General features: G+C 34.9%; 1 protein-coding gene across 1 annotated transcript; it reads right to left on the reverse strand.

Annotated features, from left to right (window-relative positions):
• Positions 1 to 7,683: 7,683 nt before the first annotated feature.
• On the reverse strand, positions 7,684 to 23,054 carry Smg5 (Smg5 nonsense mediated mRNA decay factor). Its single transcript, XM_023165789.2, has 6 exons — positions 22,757 to 23,054; positions 22,183 to 22,644; positions 18,180 to 19,098; positions 15,087 to 15,725; positions 13,522 to 13,801; positions 7,684 to 8,313 (listed from the first exon to the last, which is right to left on the reverse strand). Exons 1-6 carry the CDS (start codon positions 22,825 to 22,827, stop codon positions 7,925 to 7,927), a joined length of 2,760 nt encoding a protein of 919 aa, XP_023021557.2. The 5' UTR covers positions 22,828 to 23,054; the 3' UTR covers positions 7,684 to 7,924.
• Positions 23,055 to 23,196: the final 142 nt, after the last annotated feature.

Below are 23,196 nucleotides of genomic sequence, written 5' to 3' on the forward strand. Positions count from 1 at the left end.
CCAAGAACTCCGAGCGCCAAGAACTCCGCCTTGAATAAAGGCAAGGAACCGGCTGCCCCTGCAGGAAAGTTCATTTGTTCACCTCCACGAAGAAGGTTGAAGAAGCCGCGCAACGATAGTAATGTCGCTGCACCTTCGAGGAGGCCACGGTGAAACACCTCAAGATTGCCAAAGAGAGTGTGTGTTCAGGTTTTAGGGCAAGTGCATTTAGTCGCAGACACGGGATAGATATATCAACCTGCTTGGGGACCTATGCGACTGTATTTCAGGCTAAAACCTACACCACTGATTTATGTGTGAAGAGACGCACTTGGCACTCAACGAGCAATATCCAAGTTGGTATAATCGCATTGCAGGATGTGTGAACAGGAAGATGAGACTATCAGGCATGTCCTATGCGAGTGCCCGGAGTTATCGTCAATAAGAGAGTGTGTGTTCGGCGAGTCTTGGCCTACACCTGCCAATATAAAGGAGATGTCTTCTAGTGACCTGTTCACCTTACTGGAAAGGACAGGATGGACGATGACCTAGGAGGACACCTCCTCAGGAGGATGTATAATGGGTCACATATGGCCTAAGTGCTGCGGGTCTACACTCACTCTCCCTACTCTACAGATAGCTAGGTAAATATTCATGCTGAAAAAGGCAAAAATTTTGTTACAGCGGGCCCGGGTCTCTCTTACTATATTTATTATTAATTTTGACCATTTGTGTTTTGTTGATCAAAAAACTTCGAAGATCAATGAGTTTAGAGCTTGCTGTAGTGTAGGAACAAAGACTAATTCATAAAGTATTTTATTCTCTGTTGAACTTCGATGTGTTTCGTTCTGCACGAAAGTGAGAATTGTTAACAATGTAATCATCTGCAAAACAACCCAATCTAGCCAAACTGGCGGAAGCGACCGCAGTCGATACGGGTCGACATTAAAGTGTACATGACAGAACATGACTCGGAGGGCAATTACTCCATAACCGCGTCGCACTTAGTGTAAAATATACAGTGAAACGTGTTAGTAGGTGCGGGCTATGTACCGGCCCGGCAAAGTGCAGTGTTTAGTAATGCGGCATCGGCTAATTTAATGTTGATAAAGTGCGCGACGTACCGCGAGGGCCTGCTAATGAGGCGGTTGGGGCGGCCACAGGCCACCGCAAACGCCGCCATATCGGACACCGACAGAAGCCCCTGCGGAGAGGTCGCTAGCTGTAACGGGATGTTAATTGTTGCGATGTTTCGGGGGCAGGAGTGGGATACATTTGATAACTTTGTATGTGCGATGATGTATGCCGCGAGGCGATATGTTTTTTAGGTGACATTCTTTTCGATATCGAAGGAGCATTGGACAATGCAGTACCTAAATTTATGAATCGCAATGAACCCCTTCGAGTTGCAATAGATCCACTCACACGGAACCTTCCTACATGTACCTAAATCTATTGAATCTGAAAAATCATAATTTCAAAAACTACACCTCAGTGATTTATCACTTGAAAAAGCTACTGTGCTAGCGAAACATGTTGTCATATATTTTTTAAATAAAGTTTATGGAGATAAAATCGTGAGGTGTAGTTTTTGAAATTACTATGGATCTACATCAATCAGTAAAAAAAATCATAGATTCGGCCATAACACGCCAAGCTTCTTAAATAAAACAGCCACTAAGACGAGGCCATCAGGTTAGAGGCCATCAGGGAATGTCCACAGGGTGGGGAGCTTATCCCCTTTCTGTGGTTACTTCAAAATTTGCTTCATGTCGTTGACAGAACAAATGGATCCTCTACTGACCTCCAAAGAACGTTGCACAATGTTGGCAGTTGGTCCTTTACACGAAGATGAAGAATAAAATTATTATTCTTGCAGCGGAAGTGAAATATCTAGGTATTATCCTAGATGAAAAATCACCTGGTATGCTTATTTGAAAGAAGTTCAATACAAAGTCAGACTATTCCTACAGACATATCGAAGGATCTTGTGGTCGTAGGCCCAACAAGTTCATTGTATATATGTGATGATTGTAAGACCAACGATCACGTATTAAGCAATTGCTTGGTGGCCGAAACTTTCACATCGAAAGGCTCATGCGAATTTTTCTAGTGTACAGAGACAGGTTTACTTGTCTATTTCCGGTGCCATCTGCTCTACACCGTTCGTAGCCATGGAAATACTTGTAAATCCACTTTCCTCCGCATCCTACCGGAGAGAGACGCTAGATGGAAAACATACAGAATTGTGCATATTGCTAACTGTCAAAATAGCTTATGCAGACCGGTCCTTTAAAGTCCTAACCCAGAGGACAGAGAAACCTTACTTCAAGAGCAAAAAAACTAAGAGCAAACGGCTGTTGGTTCACAGATGAATTAAAAACACCTTCAGGTTTTAGGGCAAGTGCATTTAGTCGCAGACACGGGATAGATATATCAACCTGCCTGGGGACCTATGCGACTGTATTTCAGGCTAAAACCTACACCACTGATTTATGTGTGGAGAGACGCACTTGGCACTCAACGAGCAATATCCAAGTTGGTATAATCGCATTGCAGGATGTGTGAACAGTAAGATGATACTGTCAGGCATGTCCTATGCGAGTACCCGGAGTTATCGTCAATAAGAGTGTGTGTTCGTCGAGTCTTGGCCTACACCTGCCGATATAAAGGAGATGTCTCCCAATGACCTGTCCACCTTCCTGGAAAGGATAGGATGGACGATGACCTAAGAGGACAACTCCTCGGGAGGATGTACAATGGATCACATGTGGCCTAAGTGCTATGGGCCTGCATGATACGTAAAATGTTAACTTCTGGCGTTAATGATTTGTTAGAGAAACGCAAGTCGAGCGACATTATTTTCTGGGAAAGGTTTTGGCAAAAGAAAATTGTTTCAATTCATGCCTACAATGGTTTGGAAGGTAATACAGTTGTTGATTCCCCTCTTGGGGAGGGCGCTGCCAGCGGTTTCACCAGACCAGAAACTGCCTCTTCACGTTTTGCCAAACAAACACTGAATACAAATGCACTGAATGCAAATTACCTTATATGATGGAATTGGCCAAACACTTATTGAAAATTGAATACCTACGTGACGTGTTGCGGTTTTGTCAATTGTTCATTGAAAATTTAACAATGTAGTGTTATTCAAATTATATTATTTTAAGGTCACTTCCAAGTGAACAACTTTCCCATAACTCCAGAATCAAGCCCCAAGACTGCAAGAATAAAAAAAAATGTTTGTTTAAAATCTGTATTTCCGTTAACCAGCTATCGCACCCCTACGAACGACAACCCTCAGAAGTCGAAACTTGTGCGATCTAAGGCTTAACGAGGTCTTACCTTTTAACGTGTGAGTCCTAACACGGGTTGGACGATAGCAAGTGAAAATCGATCGTTCAGCCTGGGGCTTGAACCACCAACCAACACGGCAGTCAATTCGAGTGAGTGAACAAAGCACTCACGTCGAACCGACTGGCTAACGACACCGACCGATCCAACAAATGTAAGGTTACAGCAAGAATGGCCTATGTTGTCTAACAGGAGTACTTATAGGTCACTGTCGTCTGAATCACCATATGTGAAGACTTGAACTGTCGGAAGACATACTTTCTGCCACGGTGGCCAGATTCCTCTATATTGGAAATTTTACCTCAATTTATTATATCAGCTTTGGCTGAAACAGGCTTAGAAGCGACTATAATTGGCTTGATCTGCTAACTACGACTCTTGATGAGGCTTTTAGATTCAGAGTCACCAGGGGCTTTCCACAAATTCCTCAAAGCGGAGTACTACCTTCCCTTCTGTGGTAACTCTTGAACCAGTGATGCAATTGAACCCAGGTTTGTGTTTGAGAAACCCTACAAAATACAAATAAAACAGAACACAGAGTCAGATGCTACAAATGCAATATGCATATATACAAACGGCTCAAAAACCAAAGATGGCTCAGGATGTGGAGTGTACTCCAGATCACGAAGCCTAAGAATTAAGTGGGTAATGGGAAAAAATACTAGCGTGGTCCAAATAGAACTGGCTGGTATCTCAATCGCAACAATAGAAATAACCAGAAAATGAATATCTGGCAAAAACATAACAATCTGCACTGATAGCAGACAAGCCCTATTAGCCTTGAACAGACAACGTGTAACCTCAGGGCTAGTACTAGAGTGTCACCAAGATTTAGCCAAAGCCTCGGTAGATAATAACATTATCCTGAGGTGGGTTAAAGGGCACGACAGGAGAAAAGGTAATCGCATTGCCGACTCTTTAGCCAAGGAAGCGGCTGGACTAAGAATTTTAGGACTCAGTGGCACCTACGGCCTAATGACTACGACAATTGCGGAACTAGCCAAATGTTACACCCATGCTCAATCCCTAAAGAGATGGGATGGAATCAAAGGATGCAATCTTGCCAGGATCACATTGGGCGACCCTGGAAAGCTGCCGCCGAAGAAATATCTGGCGATGACCAGGAAAAATCTACGCTTAAAAGTAAGATTTCTAACTGGCCACTGTCAACTAAGGAAAAATAATAATAATAATATTTATTCACCATTTGTGATACATAGCGTATATATGGTAGGTCAATGATTATTTACAAAAAACAGTACGTCACTTATGAATAAAATTATGGAATCAAAGCTTGAATAAAAATTAATATTTGCATATACATATAGGTACATGTAGATATATAAAATGCTAATTAAAAAATGAATAAAAAATGTGGCAATTTTGCTTGCCGTAGTCAAATAAATATACATATGTATATATTTACATATATATACATATATTTACAAACATGTACACACACATATTAAAAAAAACGATAAAATCGGCAGTCAGAACACTGAAACTAAAGCAAAACAGCAAGTGAAAATTTAGAACGATTATATATCTTATTATCCTTCTGTGAAAGAATCCTCTAAATATTCCTTATGACTGTAGTAACATTTGTCCAGTAATAAGTTTTTAACTTTCTTACTGAACAAAGTTGAAGAATTCAATCTCTTTATAGAAAGTGGCAGTCTGTTATAAAAATTTATGGCATTATATAATGGAGATTTTTTGAAATGATCACTCTTATGTGAAGGGACCCTCAGAGCAGTAGCATATCGAGTATCACGACCGTGAATGCTCAAGTTCGTTATATACAAGTCAAGGTTCCAGTGCACAAAAATGACACATTTCATTATATAAATTGCGGGTGCAGTCAACAAGCGTTCTCTTTTGAAAACGGGTCTACAACTTTCTTGGTACCCCAGGTTGAATATCAATCTTATCAGTCGTTTTTGAGAGATGAAAACTCTAGAAAATTCCTCCATAATATGAGGCTGGTGGACACACCTCTATGCAGGATGTGTGAACAGGAAGATGAAACTGTCAGACATGTCTAATGCGAGTGCCCGAAGTTATCGTCAATAAGAGAGTGTGTGTTCGGCGAGGGTTGGCCTACACCTGCCGATATAAAGGAGATGTCTCCCAGTGACCTGTCCACCTTCCTGGAAAGGACAGGATGGACGATGACCTAGGAGAACAACTCATCGGGAGCATGTACAATGGGTCACATGTGGCCTAAGTGCTGTGGGCTTACACTCACCCTCTCTACTCTACAGATCTGCCAAAGACGGTGTTGAAGTTAGTGCCAGAGGAAGCAGATATCTGAAATCCCAATAACTACCTAGAAGGAACCTGGACGATTCAACTTGAATTTTCTTCAATAAGGTGTGGTTATTTCATTGTTTGTGGAATTGAAATATCCAGTTTTTATCCTTCAAAAAAAATTCCCCGGAACCCTCATGGTTTTACATGAAGTCAGACCATCTTCATGGACATATCGAAGATTTTTGTGAAAAATATTGGGGCTCGGGGACAAATTATTCATTACATGTATGTGATGATTGTCAGACCAATGCTCATGTATGGAGTAATTGCTAGTTGGCCAAATGCTTTTGTAACACCTGGTATATCTGATCAATTTCTAGTTCTTCGAAAATCATCAGGCCTTAAAGATATGGCACACGTGGGCCTATCTGTAATCAAGAAATTCATTTCATTCGTTGTATTCCTAGAAGTCGTTTGTATTATTTCAAACTTCTCAATGATAGGTTTATTAATTTTCATGATGCACAGTAAAAGTGGTCAATTCCAATTAGACTAAAATAATAAATATTTTTTATATTCGCTGAACTATGCATATCATCTGAACAGCCGAATATGAGTAATATATTGCCGAGATAATTGAAAATTACGATTCGGATCTGACCCTGTTGAAGGTCATACAAACCATAAAAAACTTTCGAATATGGTCCAGTCTAGAGAGCGAGGTTGAAAAGTAAATTAGTCTAAAATTGGGCGGTTCAACAAAAATAACGAAAAAAAATTAGGTGGATTGACTAACAGTTGAAAAACAAAAAAAGGTTTGTTATTAGTTATTATGATAGAAAAGGATCTACACTTCGGGTGCGACATCCTCAACGTCAATATTCGTTCGAGGTTTGGTTTTAGTTCCTGAAATATAGAGGTAGAGGTGAAAATCTGTGAGTGAGCTATAGGATTTGGCATTAAAGTGCCTACTGGTGATTTGGTAAAGAAGGAGTAAGTAGTTTTGTAAAACTAACTTCCTGACGGAGGTACTAGATAGAAACAGTGCCGACTTTAGGCTTGATGCCGCCCTAGGCCCTGTTTATCGCGCTGCCGTTAATGTTAACAAATGAATAAATATTATTTTATATTAGTCATATAAAAAAATTATTTTTCCTGGCTTTGGTCCGCGCAAAAATATTAATTATATACTTGCACGTGAATAGATAGAAAAAGATCTTTCCCCTGAATAATTTGTATCACGAATACTCAAAAAAATACGTAAAGCAATGTCCACATTAAGGTAAATATCTCAAAGAGTCTGTAAATGTAATACATTGCAAGATTTTTCAATTCGTTTGAATCTATTTCAGATAAATTATCAAAGAAATTAAAATTTTCGTAAAGCGTTTCATATGCACTTTTACGCCTGGCCAATTGCTCACTCAAATTATCTAAAATAGGGTTCTCTCATTTAGCTGCGACTCATCTGGCTGAAATTTTTCTAGTTTTTTTGTGACGAGTATCATAACGATAATAATCTTGGGCTCCATATTTGGAAAATTGTCTGCCTCTCATGTCCTAAAAAAATGGAGCCGAAGAACTATAGATCTGTATAACAGATGATGAATCAGCTTGAGATTTTTGAAGTTTCTTACTAACAGCATTAAATCGATCTAAAATTACATTCCAAACAATGACTAGAATTGTTGTTTCTAAATGATGTAACTTTCGCTGCAATCCTGTAGCTTCAGATCGCGTAGTTGGTTTCTCATATTTGCTTTCAGCAATAAATTTTTTCCGACTTTAAATGAAAACTTGAAATAATTTTTTTTCAATTAGTATGAATATGAAAAAATAGGATATATATGGGAAACAAGTAATCATATCTAGAGTAAATTTGTGAAAAATGAATATTTTTCAAAAAAGTATAAGTAATTTGTAACAGAGTAATTCTTGGGCTTGACTGAAGACACTATTCAAGAAGTTAAAAAAATATGGTTTAGAGGTTTTCCTTTTGGGGTGAGAGATCAATTTTCAGAAGTCACAAAACTGTGTTAACTATTTTTTTTTATCAATTCCATGAAACCCAGGTGGTGAAAAGAAAAACACTCAACCTTTGAGTACTCAACGTGTCTGTTTATTAATTAATACAAAATGCAACTACACAGGAACAATATTATAAAATCATGCCCAAAATATTACAGTTATTAATCCCATAGATAAAACTTTCTCATTAGTAATAAAATAAATTCATACAGAGCCACGCGCGCGGCCTCTGTTGGGGGTTCGTTTGGAACATTTTCGACCTTGCTTCGTCAAAATCTTATCCGAATCCGAAACATCCTTATTTGTCTCATCACCTCTTGCCCTTTGTCTTCTTCCATTTTCCATAGAAACTTGTTATCGATTCGATAGCTATACCTACCGACTGCGCCAAGCCGACATAGCTGAAGTCTTTGTTCTCGCCGTTGGACAAGACGTTCTGGTTACCGATCAAGAGAGTGACGACATTGGAAGCTCCTTTTTGCTGCTCGGCCAGGAAGTGGCAGCACTCGATGATCTGGATGTAGTCGTGCATCTCCTTGTCTTTCCTCTTAGGGTATTTGATGAAAGGAATGGGGGCTCGTTCTTGCGCTCTCTGAGCGCGGAAAAACCTGTTCCCTCGGTGGAACTGGGACTCGAGCCAGCGGATGGCGTCTCTGGCTTCGATTTGTTCTCGTTTAAGGTCGTCCAAAGCAGATACGACTGAAAAAAAAATGCATATTTTTATTGAAAACACTTTCCCAACACCAAATGAACTAATTAATCAGCTATTTAATTAGACTATCAAAAAATAACCAGTAAGGATTCCAATAAAATTTTTATACAAAAAGAACTACCTGAAACTATAACTTGAACTCGTAATTCCTGATTCTAATTTATAAACAACGTAACAAAAGAGTTACGTTATATAACTCCCTAGACAATGGTATGCACGTGGCAGGAATATTTTTTGACCTCTCACGTGCATTTGACTGTCTATCTTATGACTTTATTGAAACCAAACTTTTTATTCTAGGATTTAGGGGTGTATTTTTGCAATGGCTCAAACATTTTCCTTCAGACCGTACAATGTTGGTAAAAATGAAAGATACACTATCTGATCCTCGACCAATCAGTTCAGGAGTTCCTCAAGACTCTGTCCTGGGACCGCTTATCTTTCTATTATTTGTCAATGATCTACCCAAATACTTCAACATCAACAACAATAGTCTCACTCTCTTTGCTGATCTCAGCACACAGCCTAGAGGAATTAAAGTCATCAACTTAAAGGTTTATAACACACTTCTTAGATTGGTGCAAGTTAAACAATCTGATTGTTAACTTGAATAAAACAAAATGTATCCATTTTAGTTCTTCCATCGGTCTTGATAAACATCCTACTGTTTTTGATATTAGAGGGGTTGAATTGGTATCAACGAATTTTACAAAATTTCTAGGAGTCATGTGGATGATTGCTTAAGATGGTCTGAACACATTACAGTCACTTGTAAAAAGTTAACCAAGCGTACTATGCTCTCTCCAGAATAAAACATTTTATGCCCTTGCATGCCTTGCTGGACGTATATTATAGCTTGGTCTACAGCCATTTAAGCTACAATGTGGTTCTTTGGGGATATGCCACCAACAAAGATAGGGTTTTTATTTCCCAAAAAAAAATTATCAGAAAATTATTTGATATCCCATGGAGAGAATCGTGCAAACAGCACTTCATATCATATCAAATCCTGCCATTCCCTTGTATTTACATATTTAAATGCTTACTAAACATCCACGATAATTTAACAAAATATAACACAAATTCTTCTTACAACAGTTACTCAACCAGAAATGGAAAATTGTTAAGTATTCCTAGACACAGATCCTCTAAATTTGAACAGTCACCCAAATATATGGGAATAAAATTATTCAATCACCTACCTGATCACTTTAAAACCACGAATTTGATGTCATTTAAAAGAGAAGTTAAAAATTTGCTCCTGTCTAAGGCTTATTACAGTGTCAGTGAATTCCTTTCAGACGACTTTAGCTGAATGCGGTCCAGATTTTCATCCAAATTTAATTATTTTATTATACATCCAATTTTGACCAATCTTGTTTTTTATTACTTTATATTTTATACATTTTTATACTTTAAAACTACTGAGATATATTATCTTTATGTATGTTTATTTTCTTTATACTATTTTAACGTGTTGTACTGACATGTCCTATACGTTGTTAACGTCTCAAAGGATAAATAAATATTATTATTATTATTATGGCATACAGGTTGTCTCCTCAACTTTAATCCCCCTACTGTCGAGAGACACCGCATATTCTGTCTTGAGACATTGGAGTTTTTTCAAAATACCTGAAAACCAGAGCCTCAATCTGTTGAAGATTCAAAGAACAAAATTATTAGCAACACAATCGAACTATGTTCGACAAAGTTATTGAGATCAATTGTATTTTTGCATCCACAAAATTACAAAACGAGAAAAAGATCATCTCTAGAGAATAAAAATATCTTTCCATCGATGGATGTGATGACTACTTTTCCTATTTGAAAAATATGAAGTTTTTTGGAGGGTACAGGGATGACATCAAGAAGACGCATCAAGTTCCCTTAATGTAAGCCTTGATGTTTTTGGCTACAAAATATATTTACAGAGAATTTGAGGACTGATTTCGTCAAGACACAAGCATGTGAGTGTAATAAAATGATGAATACATTGAATTAAAGTTTAAATTTTGAGATTGAATTGAAGTCGAGAATTTGAATTAAACGTCAAAAGTTCTAGTTAAAAATTGCAACTACGAGAATGAAGTCCAAATTTGCAGTTGAAATTCTGGAGAAACCAAAAATAAAAAAATTATGTGGCCCTTCTGTATGACACACCTGACACTATTTGTGCTTATTGCTTATTTGTGCTTATTTGTTGAATCTATCAGTCACAAGTGGCAAATTCCCTTCAATTCTAAAAACAGCCATGATCATACCAGTTCATAAGAAGAACGATACATCGGATATTACAAACTATCGCCCCGTGGCCCTGCTAAGCATTTTCTCAAAAATTTTTAAAAAGGTTGTGAATGAGAGAATATTGAGATTTTTATCAAGGTTTAAGATCCTGTCCGATTCTCAACATGGTTTTTGCAAAGGCAAGTCCACTCAATCAGCTACTTGGAGATTCTTAGAAATCATATACGCTTCTTTAGATAGGGGTAAGCATGTTGCAGGAGTATTCTTCGATCTGTCACGTGCGTTCAAATTATATAATCTAAGATTTAGAGGGGACTTCCTAGAATGGATCATTGACTTTCTTACAGATCGTAGGATGTTCGTCAAGATTAAAGATATGAAATCAGACTATCACGATATATGTTCTGGAGTTCCTCAAGGCTCTGTGTTAGGTCCGCTGATCTTTCTATTGCTCTCACTCTTTTCGCAGATGACACGTCTTTAGCTGTATCAGCAGAGAGTCAGGAGGAATTAAAATCAAAAACAGAGGAATTAATATCACTGTTCTTAAATTGGTGTGAATGGAACAATCTGATTGTAAACTTGACCAAAACAAAATATATCTATTTTAATCTAAAAAACGATCTGAAAAAGCAATCGCTTGCCTTACTAATCAATGGAATGACACTGGCATGCACAAGTTGTACAAAATTCCTTGGCGTTCATGTAGACAACTGTTTGAAGTGGTCTGACCATATCACAGTTGTTTGTAAAAAAAATCAATCAAGGGTATTATGCAATCTCAAGAATTAAGAATTGTATGCCTTTATGCACCATTTTAGATGTATATTACAGTCTGGTCTATAGCCATCTAAGTTATAAAATGTGATCCTATGGGGAAACAGTGTTGACAAAGATAGGGTTTCCATTGCTCAAAAAAAAGTTGTTAGGAAATTACTAGGCATCCCTTGGAGGGAATCATGCAAGACATTTTTCATTAGTCATCAAATTTTAACCTTTCCCTGCATCTATATCTTTAAAATACTTTTATATGTTCGCGAATGTATAACAGACTGTACTAAGAACTCATTCTATCATAGCTACCCAACTCGATATGCAGAGGAGTTGAGCATTCCTAAACATAAAACTATAAAATTCGAACATTCTCCCAAATATATGGGAATAAAATTATTCAATCAGTTACCAGACCATTTCAAAGAGATGAACACTGTAGCATTTAAAAAAGCAGTTAAAACATTGCTTCTTTCTAAGGCCTACTATAGTATTGGCGAATTTCTCTCGGACCATCTCGACTGAATGGGTTCATGCGGCTTTGGCATGACATATTCAATTTTTATAACTACAATTGTTTTAATTTTTGTAATTCTGACTTTGTTGTATAAATTTTTATTGTATTATTTTTATCTACAATTTTATCGTTTGATGTGATTTTTATGTGCTTAATACTGACCTATCCTATACGTTTGTCAACGTCTTTGAGGATGAATAAATATTATTATTATTATTATTATTAAATAATTGTTTCGATATAATGAAATTCTTCAAAGGTCTGCCTTAGGCCTTATAATTTTTCCTAATTTTTATCAACGATCTTCCTAATAATATAACAACAGGAAAAGTAACAATGTTTGCAGACGATACAGCAGTTATCGTCCGAGAGGTAATTCTCGAGAAAGGTCAGAATAATACAAAAAAACTATTGGGAAAATGAAAAACTGATGCCAAAGGAATCAAAGAAGTTCTTTTTTAAAAGAGATTCCTTAAAATTTGTGCAATATTCAATTTAGTAATATTACAATATTGTTTGTTACACGAGTGAATTTCGATTTCAGTTTTAGTAAACAATTTTTAATCTTCATACGACACTGAAATTATATTTTACAGAAAACAAATGACCACTTCTCTCACCATACCGTGAGGTGAGTGACAATTGGATCCGGGAATCAAATACCCTAAGCAGAAGCAATGAGTCAAACATGACAGCCTTCACAATTCGTCTAGCCAAAATTTCTGCCTTAGCATGGCAAGCCAATAATCAAAACATCCATCTCAACAGAGTGGTCTGCAAAGAATCTGCGGAGTTTGAAGAGAAATGCTAGATATTTCATCCATTTTCCCTTCTTTTTTCGGGCGATTTTCGTTTTACCCAGAGTTGAAGCCAAGATAAATCTGATTCTTAGGACTATCTCGAAACTTTCAAATGAATCTGAATTATACTATTAGAATGTAAGACAAAGTTGTTGTGTAGTGGTAATAGAAGTGACAATTCAAAAGCTGGGACCAAGGAAGATGAACCATTTGCAACGTTCTCTGGGTTTCAACTCAAAAATATCTCTCTCTTTTGAAACATGAATACCACATTTACAGTAACAAGTTTGATAACTTGGATTTGACTCTATTAATGGGAAGTAGACAGTTCTTAATGCCAATAAACTTATTCTCTCGAAATAATCCAAAAACAAGAGACGATTATCAACATAAAAGCCTAAAAATTCAGTTGTTGATTCAGAACTGATTTTTGAGTAATCTAGAAAAATGTCCTCAAAAGTCCACCTGAAAGTTGAAGTGGAAGTCTTCGGGGAATCAAAGAAGAATCTACTTGTATATCCCGCTCTTTTATTGAAACTTAATCAGCTTCAATTTATATTTTTTCTAGTAATATATCAATATATTTGTGATTTTTTGCTCCTGACTAGGGCCATATATTTAGTTTGGATTTTATTATTCATAACTTTCATGTAACGAAACTGTACTCAATTGAAACTAGAGAAAAAACCTTATACTACATAGCAGATCTTTTGAACAGTATAAAAACCACTGATAAAGTTACTAACTGAACTAGAATGAATTTATGTTGAAGAATATTTAATTACTTAATTACCAACCTGAAAACTATTATTTGTGTAACATGTCAAGATAGTTCACTTATAAAAAATGATATTACTCACCTGCAGTGGGAACCAGTACGATAAACTTTCTAGAATGCACCAGATGCTTCACCATGTACGTGTACTTGATGAGAGCGTCAGCGTCAAGCACTAGATAAGGCGAAAGAGCCGCTTTGCCACCCATTCTGCTTTCGAGCGCTCTCACCTCGGCCGCCAGCCATAACTGACCCATGTGCTTCATCTTCGTCAGTTGCCCTCCTTTAGAAGATGAATTGTCATTGATGCCGTTAGCAGAGTTCGATAAACCGTCAAATGGCCCATTTTCAGTTTCTTGAAGTTCCTAGAAAGTGATAATTTTCAATCAATTCGCTAGTTTTTTTCGTATCTGGCTCGAAGGACCATATAATACAATTTGCTTTCATTTTATCCAATATCTCAAGCCTGGATAAGCAAATTTATTTCAATTTCATATGAAACAAAAAAAAAGTAAAATATTGATAGATATTAGGTTGAACAATAATAATGTTGAAAAAAATGTCCCATGTTGAGATTTATTCTTTGCTGAGAGTCTTGACAGGTAGGAACAATGCAAGGAAGATGTTTCAAAACTGAATTTTGTTGAACACAAAAGTGATTGGAATTCATGCAAGTAAAAAGGTTGAAATTTGAAAAACAATCAATATCTGGAAAAAAATTATCTCAAAAAAAAGTAAAATCTTTAGAGGAAGGCGATTTTTTCGAAAAAAGTCTATATCTTGAAAATTACGTAAGTTAAAAAAGTTTATTTGAACAATTATCAAGAGAGACTCGTAAAAAATCTAGAAGATTGATGTAAACCGAGTAAAAACCTAGTGAACTCTGAAACTAACAATATTGAAAGATAAAGGGGACATTTTTAGGAAAGAATATTTTTTGGGAGAGTTTTTGGCTTTTCATTCCTCCACCTATAAATAAAGACTGTATAAAACTTCCAAGGAAAGGTAAAAATTAACTGCTATGTGAAGATCATGCAGAAAAGTTTCATTCAGATACAACTACTTTCACACGAACATTGAATTACATGAAAATAAATTTTTTCTATTCAACTTGTACTCCAAATATTTGTTATGGAATTGAAACAGGTAACATCGATAGTAACGCTAGATAATACAATGCATGAAAGAGTATTGCTATAAAATCTCACTGACATGAAACACTAACTTTAATAATAGTGAACTTCACAAAGAAGGAAAAGAAGAAGAAGAAGAAAATACAACTCTTGTCTTCGACTCCTCATTGGCACCATGTGTTGAATTTTCAAAGAAGAAAACATGCATTACACCTATAATTACGTAAGTTGTTTGAGTTTTCATATAATTCTTATCCATTATGTTTTGGTATTTTTCTTTGTTTTTCTGTAAAACATAGGACATTTAGAAAACTTTCGGGCAAAGGAGCGCCGAAATTATGTTCAATAAATTTTCTAATTCAACAAACTTATTCATTGATTCAATTGTTCAATGTCTTCATTTATTCGAAACTTTTACATTTGTTCAAAATGTATTGACCATCATAATACTTAGTACCTTAATAAATCTATATCGACTAAAAACTATTGATCAATACAAAATAAAAATAATACTCACCAACTCTTCCATTAATGCAGCAGATTTCTTTCCTACATCCTCACTCGTTTCTTTGATCTTACAAATGAAGGCGTTATTCTCCTCCTCATATACAACTTCAGTCTCCAGATTGGCAGTAAGAAACTTCCCGAAAGAGATCAACTTGACAACTCTGATCACCGCTTCTTCTTTCGAACACAAACTCTTCTTGTCCGTATAACTCCAATCCAAAACGCTGTGCGTCTCTTTCAGCATGTCGACGCCTTTGAGCAAAACGTCTTCCGGTAACGGTATCTTCCCCTCTTTGTTGATAATTTCCGAGGATCTCAAATTCATGCCAATCATTTTAGAGCCACTGAGGTTAATGTTGACCAGATTTAAAAGGTGAGTCATTTGTCTCAGGAGTGTTCCGGTATTCGAACCGCAAGATTTAAGGACTTCCGGATCGTTTCTGAGCCAATCGTTGAGGATTTTGATGCTCTGCAAAGTGGTTTCTTCTGTGATGATTTCTATCATGTCGTTGACGTCCATCAGCTGGACCTTTCGGAGGACGTCCTCTTTCGTTTTGCTGGGGTTTGCGATCGCAGACGGTTTGAAGCCGTTTTGAAGACCGTTTGGGGGGGATTGTTTTGGAGTTCCGCAGTTGGATTCGTCAGATACCTGTGCAGGAAATGGAAATTCAGAATGGGGGGGGGTTGGAATATTTTCATAGCAATTGAATAATACTGACTGAGTAATATTTGATCACTTTAGTTAATGAGTTTCGTTTTGTGAACATAATGGTATTTTTTGGTCGTTGGATTATATCCGACAGGTGTCAGTACAAGATTCATCACTGAAGTTATTCTTGCATATGCCGTTGGCGATACAACTGCTCGTCAGTGAGAGGTAGTGTCTATCATCAATATAAAGTCAATGATTTCCGATAATTGAAAATCGAATTCCTTCAGAGTATCATACCTAGAACTAGGCTGAAGAGGTCTCACCAACGGAAAATAAAGTAATTTAATAATATCTTCATTAGAGAATGAAGAAGTTTCAGGTTTGTCTGCTCAGATATAAATTAATATTGATTAATATTAATTAATTATTTACCTAAATGATATTAATCACATATCTGGATCACACTGTATAAATCTTTTTGCAGATGATACATTGGTTTATTGTATACATGAAAATTTGGATCAGGCAATTGTTGAAATGAATAGGTCTTTAAATCGCATTGAAACAAATTTATTCATTAATAAACTGAAACTAAATGCCAGTAAAACAAAAAGTATGATTTTGACATCATCTTATAAGTATGATCAAATTGTCTGGGCAAATGCTGTTATAAAAATTAATAATGTTAGCATTGAAATTGTGACTGAAATAAAATATTTGGGTTTTATAATTGATAAAAATTTAAAACTAAATAGTCATGCTTATTTTATGTGTAAAAAAATATCTAAAAAACTTTTTTCTCTCTCTCGTATATGTAAAAAAGTGTCTATGTATGCTAGGCTGACTCTTTTTAAAAGCCTAATACAACCTCATTTTGTTTATTGTACAACATTACTTTTTCTACTTGGTAAAAATAAAATAGCGCAATTGCAAAAGCTTCAAAATCGGGGCATGCGATTTATATTGGGATGTAGCCTTTACTCAGCAATTAAATCGATGTTACAGTGTCTAAACTGGTTTTCAGTTGAAGAACGTATATTATATATGACTATGATCTTTATATTTGAGCTGCATAAAGGATTGCTACCTAATTACTTTCAAAAATTCTTATTGAGAAATAATGAAGTTCATGATTACAATACGAGAAGAAATAACAATTTTTACATTAATAAAACTAACACTAAATTTGGAATGAATAGTATATTTCATAAAGGCTCAAACGAATTTAATAAACTACCACAATTTGTAAAAGAATCTAATTTAATAAACCAATTTAAGTCATCATTAAAGAAGTATATTAGTGTCAGCTCATTATGATATTTGTAATTTTTTATTTTTTAATGTGAACTAACCTAACAATCTATAGATATGTATGTATATTAGGTTTTCCTTGAAAGGTACTTAAAAATGTTATTATATTTACATAGTTAATGTCGTGAGATATTTATGAATTTGTAATTTTTCTTTTTTTTATATATTAGGCTTGCCTACTTAATAAATAAATAGAAATACAATTAGTAGGAGAAATTCATTGAAATTATATTTGCATAATCACCTTCATTCATCTCTGGAAGTCACTAAGCCAAAATCTAAACCTACTATTGAAAAGTTTTTTCTCCAACATTGTGTTCGTAATGTTGAGGAATATATTGACATGGCAGGGTATTTAACTGGTGAAAGACATCATTGAATCACAATTTTAACGATTTTATATTTGTGCTTTTAATTAACCTACACTATTTATTTTTATTATTTTTTAGTTGATGTTTCGTAACATCAAACAAGGATTTCTGTATTTGTGACTTGCCATAAATGTACTATAATACGCGTAATGGTCAAATAATGTACTATACTCTATTGCTGATTGAAGCCATTAAGTGACAATTCAATTCACAAAAACAACTTACATCACGTGAAAAAAAGAAAAACTCACAATTCACATTCTCAAAGAATTCATTAAAACTGAATGTAATTCATTTCATATATTACATGATGCTTGTAACATTATTTACGTAAGCATGGGAGGAGGGTAAGAACTTTGCTTACTTTTGCTGACATGGGGGACGGGGTGGGGTTAATAATTGTAATAAATATGCTTACGTAATACTTGAACAGTCCCTAAGGACAATTTAAAATTTTATTCAACTCTGCTATGAAGAATGAATTTCAAACACTTGATTGTTTTGTATAAGAAATTATATAATTTACTTGTGATGCACTGTTTGGAACTTTTGGTGTAGTAATGACTATTACTGGAGTTTTTTCCCAATACCAAACCGTTTTTTAACACCTGACACGTATTTGTATCACCAAGAGATCATTTTCCTCTTGAAGATCATCACTTGGTGATCGAAAAACGTGTCGAGGTATTAAAATAATGGTTTGGTGTTGGGAAAAAACCCCAGTAATATTCATTATATGAATTTAATTTAATTGAAAAAAAAATCATACCTTTATGATATCAGATTCATCATCAGAGGAAACAGCTAGAACATCCTCGTCATCTGAAATGAAGGAATCATCCGAGCTGCTGAAGCCATCTTCATCATTATCACTGACTTCCGATTCCTCCTCCTCGCTCTCATTTTTGAAAGCTTTCCTCCTTCTTAACTTAGATCTGGACCTCTTCCTGCCGACTATCAAATCTTTCATGATCTTGTTGGCTGCTTTAGGCTTAGCGTTTTCATTGAGAGGGTAGTTCAGCACCCCCTCCTGGATGTGGTTTGTAACGTTCTGCACTAGCTGGGAGTAGATGGCTAGAGTGAAAGCGATGGCTGTAGAAAGTTGGGGAGAATTTATGGCACGCAGCTTCGAGATGCAAAGTAAACATATGACAACTATTTTGAAAATCATATCGTTGGTCAAAAAGTGAAAATAGGAATCTGTTTCTGAGGAATCACCATCGGTAGGGGTATCGCCAGACTCGCTAGTCACTGACTTCAAATAGGTTAAACATTCCTCGAAATTTTTGTAGGTCTGATGGCACAAATTGTACACTTTGGCGACTTTTTTGTTGAAGTACCAGATGTCAATTAGCAAGAGGAACCTTGCTAGGAAGCGTTTTATCTTCTCCGGTTGTTGCGGTTCTATTATACAAGCAGAATTGCTATCTTCCTCCGGCAACTGCTCGATGAACTTGGAATTTTTCTCAAACAAGCTCTGCAAGTTGTTCGTTGTACCTTCGAATGAGAATTTACAAGATAAGCATCGCATGTAGTAGTAAACGGCTTCTAGGGAATGGTTTTGGTTCATCGCAAGGGTACCCATTTGGTTGTGGGGCATCCCGTAGTCAGGTTTATATGATATTGCTTGCAAGTAGTAGCGAATAGCCAAACTGGGTTCCCAGTTGGGGTAAATCTCCAACTTGTACCTATAAGAGAACAAATACAGAATAACCGAGAATAATCTGGTTGATGTTTAAATTTCCCTTTTTTTTTTAACTTTCCGTATGTGTAGTATACACTTACGGTATCTAAAAATTATAATCTTTTTCATTTATTGGGGTGTATGTGTAAAAATTACGCTTTTACGTCTAGAATGCAATAAAATTGATAAGCTAGAATTGGAAATTATTTCGACTTTTCTTTAGAGAAAAATTCTATAATCGTCAAAGATATTGTCAACTTCAACTATCACTACATATAAAATATCTCAAATATCTCAATTTGAAAATAAATAATAATGTCATTGGTAGGGTCATTGATGAAAATCCTATTTCCACCACATATATTGTAAAAAGTAAGGTACACTTGTAAACATGATCCCCATATTCAATTAGGAGTATTGGACGCAGAATAAGAAATGAACTCCCTATTTAACTGTCACGTGCTGTATTATAAATTCATGGTTATTTCCTATAATATAATATTAAGTTGAAATCGACGGTATAATTATATTAATTATTTTATGTGTACAAATTATCTTCATATATATTTTTTTTTACTTAAAAATGACTTCAACAGTTCCAAAAGTCTTATAATCAACATACAATTGGCACTGGCTACAAAATAGACCTGCTCAATAATAGTCTTACACAGTTTCAAATAAGTAAAATGATAAATTTCATTTCGTGTCACGAGAGGCAGCACTAGTAGTAGGGACAAACATAAACTAGTCACACGTGAAACAGTGTTATTTACGTAATATTAATTTATTATTTAAAAATATAAATCTGATATAAAAAATTATTTTGTGCTAGTATAAAGCATTGCTGTTTTGCAAATTGTACTTCGGATAATCGATAAGTATCCGGAAGAAAACATGTTTTTTATACCATTTATAAAACCTCATATTAATGAGGTTAGAAGTAAGAAATGGATGCATGCTTCGAGAAGAGTGGACTTAACAGTGCAATAAATAAATAAATATTCATATATATGTTGTAAACATGAAATGAATAGTAAACTTTTCATAGTTAATTACCATTGATTAGAATGAGATATAACCTCAATCGTTTATTAAACTATATTCTTTTATTATATTTAATTGAATTTATTTCATTACCATCTATATTTGATTCATATTTCACTCGGAAATAAATCTGAAATTCATAATTATTTTGAATTTCTTTTATTACAGTTTGAATCTACCGCTACTCTTTTACTAGTCTGTATACTACCCTGTCTATTAATTAACTTTTTTTCCATTTACTTTTAAAGCCAACGTTTTAATGTTACAACATTGTTATCCTTTACAGTTGCAAATTTTAGTTTTGCTCCAGGAACATCTTCTTGTGTTAAAAACATTCTTTTTTAATTGTACTTTACCATATGTTTATATGAGGAAAAGGCAGTGTTTGTCCATACTGGACTACTAGCGCTGCTAGTGAGTGATTTTTCATACTTCAGGAAAAAGGTTCATTGCAAAACTTGTTATAATAATAATTTATTGCACATATTACATAAATGTAACAGCCAATTAGAAGGAAAGAATCATTATAATGTAGCCTATTAATTCAGGATTCATGTAAGTATTTTTCGACGAGGATGGTTCAATTTCAATTAGTAATTTCAATAGTGTTATTTTACTTTTTGAAAATGCTGCTGAGATTTGATGGCAAGATTGAGGAGAGGAGAGATTATGAAATGGTATATTAAACCAAAAGTTGATTTCAGTGCTTAAAAATAAAAATTCACTACAAGATCTGATGTATTCTTGCATGTTCATATTGGGCAAAAGAAGACAGTAAAAAATCTATAATGACGACTTATTAGAACTTGGTTATGAAATCAAAGAAATTCAAGAAATTAAAAATATTTCAAGAAAAAATTTTGAACTCATCATTTTTAAATGTCTGCTTTCTATTCAGATTGAATGGTTTCAAAATCAAGTTACATTGTGTCAATAAATGTATATTACTAAAATTCTAAACATATTTGAAATGTTAAATTGTAAACCATTGTGGAATTAAACTAAAATATGCAAAACCAGGTAATAAAATAACAGATGAAAGAGAATATCAATTAAAAATAGGGAGTTTATTGGGAATTAAACATTTTGGCTTTCTACTTCTCCACCTTCATACAAAAAATGTGAGAAACTTCAAAAGGAAGAAAGAAATTAATTTCAAAATGATGTATCTACAAAGATGTGTTGATCATGTATATCAGTTACTTTCAGATACAAACAGAAAGAAAGAGCCGTTTCAAAACAACTACTTCCATATGAAAATTGAATTACACAAAAAAAAATACTTTCGAAACAACTACTTCTGTATAAACATTGAATCATACTAAAATCACTTTTTCCTATTCGGATTTCACTCTAAACATTGGTTATGAAATTGAATCAGATATCATTCAAAGGAATGCTACACAATATGGTATATGAAACAAGTAAAATTTCACTTGTACGGAACACTGTCATCCTCATTGGCGGACATTCCTGTTTTGTAATGCGACACTTGTTTCATTGCCTCTTTAGCACCCATTTGGATAACATTATAAAATGAATCACTCAATACATTCATAACATTACGACTTTATGACACAGATGAGTCGAATATACTCATTTCACAAGGGCACTACCTAATAATTTTCATTAGTTCATTTAATTATATCCCAGCCAATTTAGGAACTTGTGATGCACTGTTTGGAACCTTTGATGTGGTAATGAATATGACTGGAGTTTTTTCCCAACACCAAACTGTTATTTTAACACTTCGACACGTGTTTCGTTCACTAAAGTGACCATTTTCAAGAGGAATATCAAACAGTAAGATCTTCCTCTTTTGTCAAATGAAGAAAAGTAATTTTCAAAAGTTTTTCAATCATTCTTCGAGTTTTTCAAAAGAACATTCTCTGCTTCTATATTTATATTGGTTTTCTTGAATAACAAGGATGAAATAATTGAGAACATTTTTATCTTTTGTATTTCAAGGTCGAGAGAAGTAGGATATAACGATGGGGGAAGTCCACAACAATGTAAATGATTCATAGAAATTTGTATTACATACCTACTGAGATCTCCTAAGTATATGAGGCATTGGTGTATTGATTGCTTGGACCATTCTAGTGCTTCCGGCCTGGCATCACCTGTATCTTTCTTTTTCTCATGTGACATTGGAAAATCAACAGCATTTGTTACAACCACATTGAATTCATATTGTAACCTTGATATCATGTGATGGTAAAACCCAATGCCAGCGTTAATGTGGGCCTGTATATGTGTTATTTCATTGGGGAGATATTCCTTCTTCTTCAACTTTTTCGCAGTCGAAACCACGTCGTAATAACTTTTTCTCCATAACAGCTCTTCACCTTTACGACCGTATAATATAACATCAGAAAATATTAATCTTTCGCAGTATTCGCAAAATTTTTTTCGCTGTACTTGTAAATTTGGTGTGAACAAATCTCCTATATTTCGGGCACAACTTCGTGCGTCATCTAAACGCTTGGCTTGTTCACTTATGGATCTTGAACAGAAAAAGAAAAATGAGGTTAGGTATAACTGAAAACTTGATAAACAAGTGGGCTGTGACTTTCTATGAATAACTTCTTTACACGCGTCATTATCTAAAAACTCACCGATATAATTTTTTAGAGAGCTCCTGCCCCTGGTTTTGGTTAATATCAGTTTGAGTGTAGGTTTTCTTCATTTCAACTCATTTCAGTATTTTTATCCTGGTCAAGAATTCAATAAACTTTTTTCTATTTTGAATATTTCCAGAATACTGGTTGTAAAACAACTCATTGTTAGTTCATACTTAATTTCACAAACGTATTTTGACACCATCACAATTTCTTATCAATCCGAATGAAATGTTCATGGCCAAATAAAAATTATTTCAATAAATTTCACTCACATCTGTCGGAACATTTTAGCACTCTTTGATTTCTACTGAATATTTTCGAGAATGTGTCTCCATCTATCATTCTAAAGTGGACATTTGGGATTTCTTTTTATGGAATAACAATTTTGAGAATCTTCATGGAAAATAAATAAAATATTGAATATTACTGATAAA

The sequence above is a fragment of the Leptinotarsa decemlineata genome, unplaced genomic scaffold, assembly GCF_025532065.1.
Source record: "Leptinotarsa decemlineata unplaced genomic scaffold, Ldec_3_MD MMD2_tig00026330_RagTag_RagTag, whole genome shotgun sequence".
NCBI lineage: Eukaryota > Metazoa > Arthropoda > Insecta > Coleoptera > Chrysomelidae > Leptinotarsa > Leptinotarsa decemlineata.